The following is a 12,069-nucleotide window of genomic DNA, read 5'->3' as shown; positions in this document are numbered from 1 at the left end:
GGTCAACGCCTGAGGGCTCCCAGTATGTGAGAGGGGGCAGGCTGGGCTGAGGGACACTACACACACACACACACACACACACACACACACACACACACACACCAAGTGCACGAATTTCGTGCACCGGGCCCCTAGTATTAAATAGGAAATAACCTAAAATCTATATAAAATTTTTTTAAAAAACTGCTGAAGGCAACAAATAATGCTCTAACAAATTCAAAATTATCTCATGTTCTTGGGTGTTATTAAAATTTTAATTCTTTTGCAAGTGAAGTCATTAATTAAATACCATTTTTTAAGTAGGGGAATTTTTATAAAATTTACATGGAAAATGAACAAACAAGTACAAGGAGAAAACTAAACTGAAGAAGTGCACAGAATGAACACTAGCCCTGCCAGATACTAAACATATTACCAAATAGAGCAATGGAAAAAGAAGAATTTCACATAGAGCAAAGTTAAGTGGACAGCAACGGACAAGGGAGACATTCCCAAGCTACAGAACCAAGGCCTAGTCAAGGACACTGACCACCCCCAGAATAGCAATTATGGCAAAATCTGGCTTTCAGAATTGACAAAGACTGCTATGTACCTACCATTCTTGCTCTTTTTAAATGGGAGGGCCCATAGGGGTTATCTCTCTGTGTCATCACTATACACTGGGTGTTGGGCGGGGGAGATAACTTCTTTCTTTAGTTTTTCAGATTAAGAGGAATGATAAACAAGCATCAATCTCCAGACCTAATGTAGATTATGAGATCTATGTGGACTCAGAGTGTGATGATGTGACGCAATGAGAATTTGCTGATTTTGAAGAAGTGAGCATATTTTGCTAATAAGATGAATGTGAATATTCAGGCCAGGGAGTAGACTGTAGGAGTTGATTCCAATTTTTGATTCTTCCATGTACCCATGCCCTTTGCAACTTGACTCTGCAGTTCTTCCAAAAAGTGGTAGTTTACTAATCTACACTTTGAATCTCAGTTGACTTGACACATGCCTTTGCCAAGGTAATGGGGTAGAAGTGATGATATGCCAGTGCCAAGCCTATACCATAAAATGCATCACACATATCCACTCTCTTTCTTTGTCATGCCTTTCCTCAAGAATATGTGTTTGCACACTCACTTTTTTGGTGGGTGTCAGACCTATATAATCTGGGCCATTGTTCCAGCCGAGGCCCTAGACGTGGAAAAGTACACTGGCAGGTGACTGGCAGCTTGCTGCAGGGACATGAGGAAGCCTTGTGGAGATCAACTGAGACTAGCAGAACCAGGCAGCTGACCCATAGACTGTTGCACAAAAACAAACATTGATTGTTGTTTGCCTCGAAAGTGTTGTGGCAGTTACTCAGCATTATTATGTAATACATAATTAATACAAGATGTTTCTATTGAAGGCGTTCAGTGATGAGAAGAGGTATTCAGGCTCTGTGGTCACACAGAACTTGTTTAAATCCTTATTCTCCCAAAGAGTTCTTTCAAATGTTGGAAAGCTACCAAACTTCTTTAAACCCAAATTTTCTTGCCATGGAATTGAGGATAGCTGACAGCAATAGCATCTACCTGATGAGAATTGTTTTGACACTTAAACGTGATAACCCTTCAAACTGCACTGCAGAGTAGGTGGCACATAGTGAGTGCTAAATTAATTCTAGTTGTTATACTTACTTCTCTACCATTTTGAAATAATTTATAAGCTTTCTGTATAATCACCAAATAATTTTAATCTGAATTTAAATTTAACATGAAAAATCATGGGAAATAAACAGCAGGGCAGAATTATGTTTATAATTTATTTATTGTTTAAAAAACACTTAAATTAAGAAGCAGGCTCCATGAAATACCGTAATTTCTGCAAGGGCAAAGATGCCGCTGCACTCAGCTGTTTTCCTTCCGCCACTCAGTGGATTTGCTGCCAGATTGTGGCCGCTTACTGAATGTTCGTTGCATTGAAATTGTGCATGACGGCATGGACTTCCGTCTTTGCCGCCGCCACACTGGAAGTTGAATATATGATTAATGTTAGCTAAAAATTAATTCCAATTAAATAACCACATTATCTTACACACGGTGGCCACTCACTAAGCATTCGTTGAACTGACTATGAAAGCAAATAGAAAAACATGCAATGGTCATGGAAATTAGATAATTAGCTTTTGAGAGGTGAACAGGGCAATATGAATTATTCAACATGGTTTCCGTATTTCTAAATAATTGCTAATAAATGATTTGTCAGGTGTAAGTAAGAAAAAAAACCATAAACATATAAGTAAACATCACCACTAATAATCTCAATTTTAAAATTATTTAACAAACACAAATATATGCTTAATTATGTTAATATCTACTTTTTCTCAGGAAAAAAATAAAAAATTTGTTGAGTACCTTTTTTTTATTGCCAGGCATTATGGTATTATAGACTATGATAAAGAAAGAAAATGAGTGAGAAACAGTCATGTTATTTAAAGAAATTATAACATAGATAAACAAATGAATATTTACATAATTATAATTCCAAAAAAAAGATGCTATATTATATTACCAGATTATATTGGAGTGTACTATATAGAATGACTGCCAAAGAGTGAAAGGGCAAACAAAGAGTTTCTTAATATGCAATGTTTGGGGTAAATATATTTGCAGAAATTTTATGGAAATTTTGAGCTTATTTAATCCTAGAATAATGGGAGAAGAAGAAAAATGTGTTCATTGTGGGGGGAGTGTTATTTATAGAACTGAAGCAAAGTTATACATTTAAAAGAACCAAATTACTAAAAAATAAAAATTAAAAAAAAGGACCTCTGTGGCTTATGCTATGTTAATCTTTACTCTTTCCTTCCTAAAAGAAACCTGGTTCTATTTCCAGTGTCAATGTGCTCATTTAAGAAACTGTCTTTTCCCGATTCCATTACAGTTAGGAGTGGTCATGTGAACAAGTTTGGGGAATTTAGATATAAGCAGAATTAAACATTTAAGCTCCTTAAATGAAGAGACTCATGTGGCATTAAGATTTTGTCTTACCTTATGTGTTCTTACCTAATTAGATTTGATGCTGTAGGAAAACCACCAACCAAATACCATGAAGTACTAAGCATGAGGCTCAAGCCATATGTTCCAATGGCTGAGTGAAAAATAGAAAAATCCTGCATTCTCAAAGACAACTTAGTGCTGCTATTCCAGACCCGGTCTGAATATCTCCAGCCTTCTTAGCTCAAAGCCACATTTAGTCTTATCTGACAGAACAAGGGTCCAGAACAACCCCAAAAGAAAAAGAAGAAATGCTACCTCTACTGCTAGAAGGGCTAGGCTGAAGAAAATGGAAGTGGGGGGTACGGGGGTGGGGAATGAGGGGAGTGAAAGAAAACAAGCTTCAGGCTGATGGAAAATGTGACAGATGCTACCTGACGTGAAATGCGAGGAACAAGGTGGTGAAAGAAAATCAAGTCTGCACAGTGATACAGAATTGCAGTACTATTTATTTTTCTTCTTAAAGAATGAGAAAGGTAAGCTTTCCAAATTTCTACAAAAAAATAGGAAGGAAGGAAACCAAGGCAGCATCAACAATAAAAATATAAACAAAATTAAAATTAAATGTTATATAAATCACACAAAAAGGTAAGAGGACACTAACCAGCTATCTTATGTGTGTGCCCTAACATTTCTGAAATAATTGCAGCCAAAAAGCTTGTCATTAAAATTGAAGTGATTTTGTTGAATAGTTCCATGGTCAGGATCTGCCTAGAGACAATGAAATAATATTACTTGTAAATTATTTTTCAACAAAATAATCATCTTCTAGTCCAAAGCAAAAATGAAAGGTAAATGATTTTATGAACAAATAAAATTTAATGAGCATTATGTTTTATTTAATGGTGTCTTTCTCATTTCAAATTTTAATATGGAATTAAATATGGAGATAAAACCATTATTTAATCAAGCTGCATTCTCAAATGTGAGTATACTAATGTCTGAATTACTAAATATGAACAATGCTGTGAATGAGTTTCAAACAGTATTGAATCTGATCTCTTTTTGTTATGTTTGCAAAATTGAAAGTAGATCAACTAATCTTACATTTTAGTCCACAAAGCTCACATATTAAGAAGTAATGTTAATGTTAGTCATTGTTGTAAGTACCATTGTTGTAAGTTGTGGCGGGCTGGCACGGCCCTGGCATACTCAGTCCCACATTGGGCACCTCATGTGCCGTGCCAGCTCAGCCAGTTTTGGTGACGCTGAGAGGGGGCAGTGAAGGATTGAGAAAAGACAGACAAGAGAATGAAAGCTGGGTCTTAGTGGGACGCTGCCCTCTTTGATGGAGAGAGACAGTGCCACGGACTACAAGACGTGTCTTTATTTAATAGCCAGATTCCACGAGGCAAAGTAGCTGTTGGCTATAATTGTGCTGGAAGGGCTCTGCTCTCCAAACTGGGACTTACACATGGCCATGAGAGGGCTGTGCCTTCTCATCAGTCCAAAGCTTGAACCTGTCCAAACACTGTAGCTGCTCTCCACAGTAAGTATCACTGTAATACAGGTCTTTCCACCTGTTACTTACCTACCAGCTACAAAGCCTAAGATAATTTAAGAATCTATAATAATAAAAGCGCAATATGCTAATTAGACCAGGCAGCCGAATGACCTTCTGAATATCCTTCCGAACGACCTTCCAGACAAAGCCACAGCTGTGAAGGCCGAGCCCTTGCACTAATTTCGTACATCGGGCCTCTAGTAAATAAAAAAACTTCTTGGTTGACTCTAGCTGGGTTTTTATACTTACAGTAATATATCCAAAAAATTCCAAAACAATAACAAAATACAAAAGGTCCAATGTTGCTCAAATGTTGGACAATTAGTATCAGTTGCCTAATAGAGAGTAGATTTAGGTTTTTAGGGGTAATATAGAAACAGTGGTTGCTCCTCTTCTAGAAACATAATTGTTATTCATATCCAAGTCGTTATATTAGAGTAGGAGATTTAAAAATTAGAAAATCACATTGTTGGCATGGCTCAGTGGTTGAGCATTGACCTATGAACCAGAAGATCATGGTTCCATTCCAGGGCACATGCCTGGCTTGTGTGCTTGATCCCCAGTGCAAGGTGTGCAGGAGGCAGCCAATCAATGATTCTCTCATCATTGATGTTTCTATCTCTCTTCCTCCCTTCTTCTCTAAAATTAATAAAAATAAAAATAAGTAAATCTACTTCACATAAATTAATCCACATACCATTGGAAAGTTACTGTTACTCCCTAGAAAATTTCCAGTGCTGGAGGCTAGGTAACATTCTCAAGAGCACAGTTCTAACATGAATCAGGTTTAGTTTTATTCCTGATTGTGACCTTAACCACTGTACATATGACACTGCTTTTCTAATATTAGGCTTTCGAAGAAGGAAGTTTAAGACTAGATGCCATCCCTTGTAAGAGACAGGAACAACCTAATGGACAGGGCAAGGAGAGCCATCTCCCTTGTCTCAGGCAGAGGGAGGCTCTGCTCACTTCTCTCCTCACACACTTCAGAGCTCTCTGGTTGTTTTACCAAGAGATATACTAAAATAAAGATAAGAAAGAGGAAAGAAGATAATAAAAAATTAAAAACAATAAAAAATAGATAACATAAAAGGAAATAATTAAATCAATGCCTAAAGGTGATAAGAAAAAAGTAAACATGAGATAAAAAGAAGTCTTATAAAAAAGTGAGAAAAGATAAATCAACTAAGAACAATTAACTGTGAGACTGTAAAAACAAAAGGACTATAAGATTAAAAGGAAATGATAAATACGCAAAAAATGTTTAATGAATTCAAAAGAGAAGAGAACAAACTAGGACATAAAATACTAACTGGAATAAAATAAAAAATAGAAGTACTACAAGTTCCAAAGATTAACCCAGGCATACATTTATGTACTTAACGGTAAAAATTATTGAACATTTTAAGTAGATGCCACACAAAACTGTGCTCTCCTTACTGTGGGGCAGGGGGAGGAAGGAGATGGGGTGTCTTCTTTGGCTTTAATCCTCTGGGAAACTGGAGGAGAGTTCATGACCATTCTATTGTTCTTTGACCTCAGCTCAATCTGTGCCCAAGATGCTGATCAGCCATCTAATTGCTTCCACAGAATTTTCTACAAGGCGCACAAATCCTTGTTTCTCATGGGATATGCTGCTCCAGCCATGAACTAGTCTTTTGCTAAGAGGAGTTAGCATGATGCCATTGTATGTTTATCCGAGATAGTGAAATGCTGCCATGTTAGCTTCAAACTGTTGTTAAAAATGGGTGGGTCATTTGGTGAGTTGTATTAGTAATTCTATATATTACATCAATCATTTTCATGTAACAGCCTATGAAATTATGCATGTAGACATACATACAAAAGAAAGATAATAAAGATATGAAAGGATAATATGGTGATATAGTCACTGAAGCATTGTTTTGTCTAGCATCACTCCCCCTGCCTATCACCTCTCATTTTTGTCATGAGGCATGAGGCCAATGGAACTGTCAGAGAAGGACCTGAGAACATACTAGTATGTGAGAATTATTTACCTTCTGAGTGAAAAAGCTGTGTATCTAGATTTAAGTCTGGTGTATTTAAGAAATGAACCAAATATTGAAAATTCTCACTATAATCACTGCTCTTAGTTTTTCTAACTATTAGTTAGAAACTATTTTCTAACATAGTTCAGACACATGTTACTGAACTATGGAAGAGAGAGAGACATGGGAAATTGAGGAAATAGTAGCAGTCAATAGATATTACAGGAAACAATGCTCCCTTCCCCCATTTACTAGAAATAGGTTCCTGGAGAAGGCTTATTCCACTTTGACTTTCAGGGAACTATAGGGGACAGTGCCCAGATGCCAGGTGGAGTGCAGGAAGCCAGCAAGTTTAATAAAGAAGATGCCTGCTGTCAATAAGTGGCAGATGTAGAGCAGAATAGTGTTGCTATGTGTGGGGACACAGGAGGACTAGAGATAATTCCCTGACTCTCTCCTGGAATTGTGACCTGGCATTGGATCAGAATGACTCAAAGAGCAGGCCAGCAAAAAAAAAATGTTATGATTAAAATGAGCAGGTATAAAATCATACATAATATGTTTGGTCAATACCTACAGGATGTGAGTGAAAATAGAGCTGCATTTCAGAAAGCCACACCAGGGAGTGATAAAGAAACAAGTTAATGTCCACGGATTGACCAACAGTCATTCACTGCATCACCTGGCCCTCACTGTGCAGACGACCAGACAGGTTGACTTTAACATGGCATGAAGACAAGCCTCCAGCATGAGAAACAACCTCCTTCCCAAAGAAGCCATCCTTTAAATGGGCGTGGATGGGATACTTAAGAGTTTTGTGGAACATCAAAGATAATTAGATTGTATCAGTAGTAGACTGTCTCAGTGAAAGATACTCCTTAGTATTTAACATCTGCCTAGAAAATGGATTTCTCACATCTTTATCTAGATTTGCTATTTTGCAACATGCCTTTTGTTCTTTTGTCTTATCTGTATGTCTTCTATCTTCGTCTTCATTTTTTTTTTTTTTTTTTTTTACTTTTACTTCTCTGAGATACATTTGTAGACCCTGGAGCAGGGAAGGAGGATATGGAAGATGAAGAGAGGGAGAAAAAATAATTAAAATAGCATTTAGGGAAACTTGAATGAAAAATACCAGTTATTATCCAACCAGTCTAGCCCAAATGACACGAGGTTGTAATTGTTGTAATTTCATCTATAATCCCACTATATATATCCCGACTAAAACAACCACAATAGCACTGAAGAGTGAAAGCATTCTATATCAAGCAGAAAATTTTCATTGTGTTAGGTCTTACAAATTCTGCATTCTGGTCCATAATATATTTATGTTCTTTAAAATGTATATCTTAAACACATAAAAAAATCAAATAAAATATTTTTAACTTTTCATAAATGGCTTTTATTTCCTCTTTCAATTTTTAAAAATCAGATTAAAGAACAGTGATTTCAGTAATTCTATTACTGATTCTTGTGACAAATGTGCCATTCCATCTGACAGTTGGCTGGGGAAAGAGGATCCCAGAGGAAACAGAAAACTGCCATTTTATGGCCTTCAGCCACATAGCAATGCTACAAGCAACAAAAACTTGGTCTTTAAGATACCTCAAGAGGAATATCTGAGTTTATATTCTCTTGATAGAGTTATCACTTGAGGAACACAAGGGCATGCTTTATAAACCAATATTTGATAGATCATTCCCATAATCCTCTAGATTGTGAAATGGAAGAGGTGAATTATAGTATACATCAAGGTGTAAGGGAGCATGGGAGACTTGGTTGGACAGTCTGTAAGGAGGAAATTCCAACCTAAAGGAGTTGGCTGAAGTTGGCCGCTCCTAATTGTTCCCTAACCTTTCCAAACAAGTCTGTGTAAGTGTGGACCCCCAGGTGTTTAATGGAATCTTTATGCTTAATCTTTAGACATCCCTGCTTAAAGGACATGCATATGTCCTTCCAAGAATGCTTACCCTACTTGATTGTATCTAAAAATTAAACTTCATCTCAAATTGCTGTTATAATGAAAGCCTGAAGAGGCAAGTGAATAAGGCTGTCTGGTTCCTAGAGCTAGGCAGTCCCTTAGCCCTCTCTTTCACAGCAATCGTGTGTCAGTGTAATCATTCATCTGTCACTCAGGGTCTGCCGGTCCCTCATAAGTTATGCTACTAGGTTCTGAGAATACACAAGTTAATCAAAGATTTGGACCTTGTCTTATCATGCATAACGGAGAGGTCCCAACCTCCTGCTGCTGAGGTCTGTTCTCTTTCTTGGAAATATTTTTATTTGTATGTTTACAGCTTTTCCTCAGACATTTCAATTTCTAGATCCTACTGTAAAACCAAACCCCTTTCTTTTAGCTAGTTTCTATATTTGCACACCTGAGGTCTTTTTTCTTAAATTGTAAAAGTGTTCTTTTCTTATTTCTCTGTGCTACTATTTCATCAAGCCGTCTCGAAACTTATTAAAATACAGAACAGATTTCTAAAATATTACAACAATAAATCATTTTTAAAGAGTACACTTTTCCTTTCATTTGCACGATAGGGTTTTCTCTTTATTGGACTGCAATATATTTCCATGAGTCCAACTTTATTTTCTTTCTCATTAGTCATCCTCTAAGGAGCTCATATATACCTAAAATTAAACTCTGCCAACTAATCTCTGTGAGGTATACAATGTTCTTTTTCTGGCACAGTGTGTACCAGTCATATCCCTTTCTCTTTAGTACAGAATGGAAGTTAACGAAAAACCGCAACAGCATTAACAGTGCCCAGAATTCGTCCCCAACTCCTGTGCCCCACACCCCTGATTTTTCCTGCTGTGTCTGTTAACTTGATTGGATTACACACCAGTATGCAAATGTCATTCTTGAAAGGCCATCCTTCCCCAACTCAATAAATCTCTACAGCTGGTTAGTTCCATGCTGTATGTTCCATGCCAACAGGCATGTTGCCATTGACTGGAATTTTCAATTCAATTGCACAGGCTTGCAAAAAATAGAAATCCCTTCTTAAATGGGGCTGGACATCAATTTAATTTTATCTCATTTCCAATTGTCATCTTTTCCTATTTTCCCATTGAGATTTTAAAGCACATTTAGAAGACTATCAGATCTGTCCTGATAGTCAGATACTCTGTGTTGGTATTTCAAACTTAAATTTTTAAGCCTGCATTCGAACTGTTTCTTTTTATTAAGTTTCAGTACATTAATATATCATTCAGGTTTGCAGCAGTTATTTCACAAATGTGGTTATTTTCTTCTGTAAACATAAGTGAAAAAGAGAAATTATTTGTGTATTCAATGGAATTTTGATACTGCCATTAGAAACATTATGAAAAGGCTTATAGAGTAAATTGAAACCGGCAATTTCCAAGACAAAATTCAAGTGGGATCATTTAAATTTAGGATCACATCTGTCGTTTACATATATTCCAAATAGCCATTAATTCTATGACTAAAATAAAAAGTATTTTGAATGCCCTGTATTAATACTTTCAACAACAAAAAAATATTGGGCATCTATTATACAGCCTACACTCTTTTTGGCCCTTTGAGACACAATAATAATCAACAAATTTACCTATTTTTTAATATCTCATAATCAAGTACACTAGTGTGAATTTTAGGAGTTAATTATTATGTACAAGTCTTCAAGTTATTTTTCCAGACTTAAAGCAACATGGAGAAAGTCAGGTAAAACTTGATCCAGAACGAGATTTGAGTTAACATACCCTATATTAAAGAGCGCACACACGTGTACACACACACACACACATTATGTATATATGCTTCTGAATTATTTTTAAACATAAATATTGGCTTTGTCCCTAATGTGATTTAAAGTTATACTCAAAGAAAATTTGCTTCATCTCCTATCTTTAATTACCTCATGACCAGGTAGAATGTTGTAAGTGCAAGTGAAAAATCATTCATTGAGAATGTGAGTTTAGGGACTAAAAACCCATAAGACACTAGGGAACTAGTGTGCTTTGAAACATTCAAGATGAATTCTGAAACTTTTGAATGCATAAGATGCAAAATAAACCCTTTAATGATTCCTGTCTTACATTCTAAAGAATCTGTCATAGCTTTCATGGCAATCAGACACATACAGAATCTCAAAAATAGTTTTGCATTTTTTAGATCAAGAAAAAGCTGTAGGCAGTTGGAAATGAATAGTAGATAAGACCTGAATGGCAATAATAATGAAAGCTGTTAACACGCAGATTCAGTTCGGAATAGCAAATTAATTATTTTTTAAGCAAATAAGAGACTCTTTACTTCTCCAAGATTAATTTCTCTTGTTTTGGTACCCAGTTCACTTACACCTGTAGGCTTTGGGAGCAGTAATATACCCACAAATCGTAATTGCATATGCAAAGGCTTAACTGTCAAGTTTGCATTACCACCATCAAATTACCATTTCTGTTTTCTATACAACAGAGTAAAAATTAATCATGTCTATTTAGTTGCCCATGTAAAATACAATTTAACAAGATACTTATATTTGCTAAGTATAATTTAATAGTTTTAAAATATGCAAATTATATATATATATATATATAATCAAAATATACGTATTTCCCATGTCATCTATGCAAATTGATATTGTAAGTTGTAATTTAATAAATCTTGAATTCAGGTTATCATTTATGAACACCTTACTAGGCTATTATCTAGTCTAATCTGAAAATAAAGATTGTCATTTTTAACCTCTCCATTTGCTGCTCATTGAAGATAGATTTAAAATTTAATAAATAAAGAGAAAGTATTGGAAGAGATTAGATGACAGTGTTCATGAGTGACAAATCCAAGGTAATTCTTTGGGTCTAAAGGAATAAGGACTCAAAACATTTCACTACACCAAAAATCTTTATAATTTCCGAAATGCTATACATAAGAACCAAGAGTTACTTGATGAAAAGGAAATACAAGTCTTTGGTTAGTCATTAACTAGTAAAATAGGACCTGAATACTCACTATAATGCAAACAGTGATGCCCTTCTTGTCTGGTCAAAACTTAGAGCATCAAGATTTTGACTTCTCAAAATAGTTCATTCCACTGGATTGATATATTCATCTAAATAACTATAATTAACTTAGATTTTTTTTAACAATGCAATAAAATTTGTCCCTGAGAAGACAATCTTATTTAAAAATCTATATTTAGACAAATGTATAAATACAGAAATGACAGTTATTTAAAAGAAATATGTGTATAATGTATACATTTATGTAAATATATATATTTCAATTTGAAATGACATATGGGAAAAATTACAGTGTAGTTCCAAGCTTTAGTGTCAAATGCTTCCTGTTTTATTACCGGTGAATTTGTTATGTTTTGGATTTTTTTTTTCCTAGCTTCATTTTGCTTCTGTATCATCTGCTGATTGAGCTCTCTTTTCAATGCAAGTTCATTTCCTACTTAGGTCCTCACCAAACTAGCCATTCCTTTTATCAGTGCACAATTAGTCAAATACCTTTTTCTCTAAAGGACTCAGAAGCAATACATGGTGAGCACCC

At 35.5% G+C, this 12,069-nt stretch overlaps 1 protein-coding gene across 1 annotated transcript in view; it reads right to left on the bottom strand.

The window, feature by feature from the left end:
• The window catches only part of MPLKIP (M-phase specific PLK1 interacting protein), a 25,088-nt gene that overhangs the window by 10,754 nt on the left and 2,265 nt on the right, over positions 1 to 12,069 (bottom strand). The window contains exon 3 of the mRNA XM_006757247.2: positions 1,847 to 1,999. Within this exon, the coding sequence (XP_006757310.1) occupies positions 1,847 to 1,999 (153 nt within the window). The remainder of the gene's footprint in view (positions 1 to 1,846; positions 2,000 to 12,069) is intronic.

This window comes from Myotis davidii, unplaced genomic scaffold (genome assembly GCF_000327345.1).
Source record: "Myotis davidii unplaced genomic scaffold, ASM32734v1 scaffold573, whole genome shotgun sequence".
Classification (NCBI taxonomy): Eukaryota; Metazoa; Chordata; class Mammalia; order Chiroptera; family Vespertilionidae; genus Myotis; species Myotis davidii.
The sequence above is the reverse complement of the archived record's forward strand: the minus strand, read 5'-3'. Positions and strand labels throughout refer to the sequence as shown.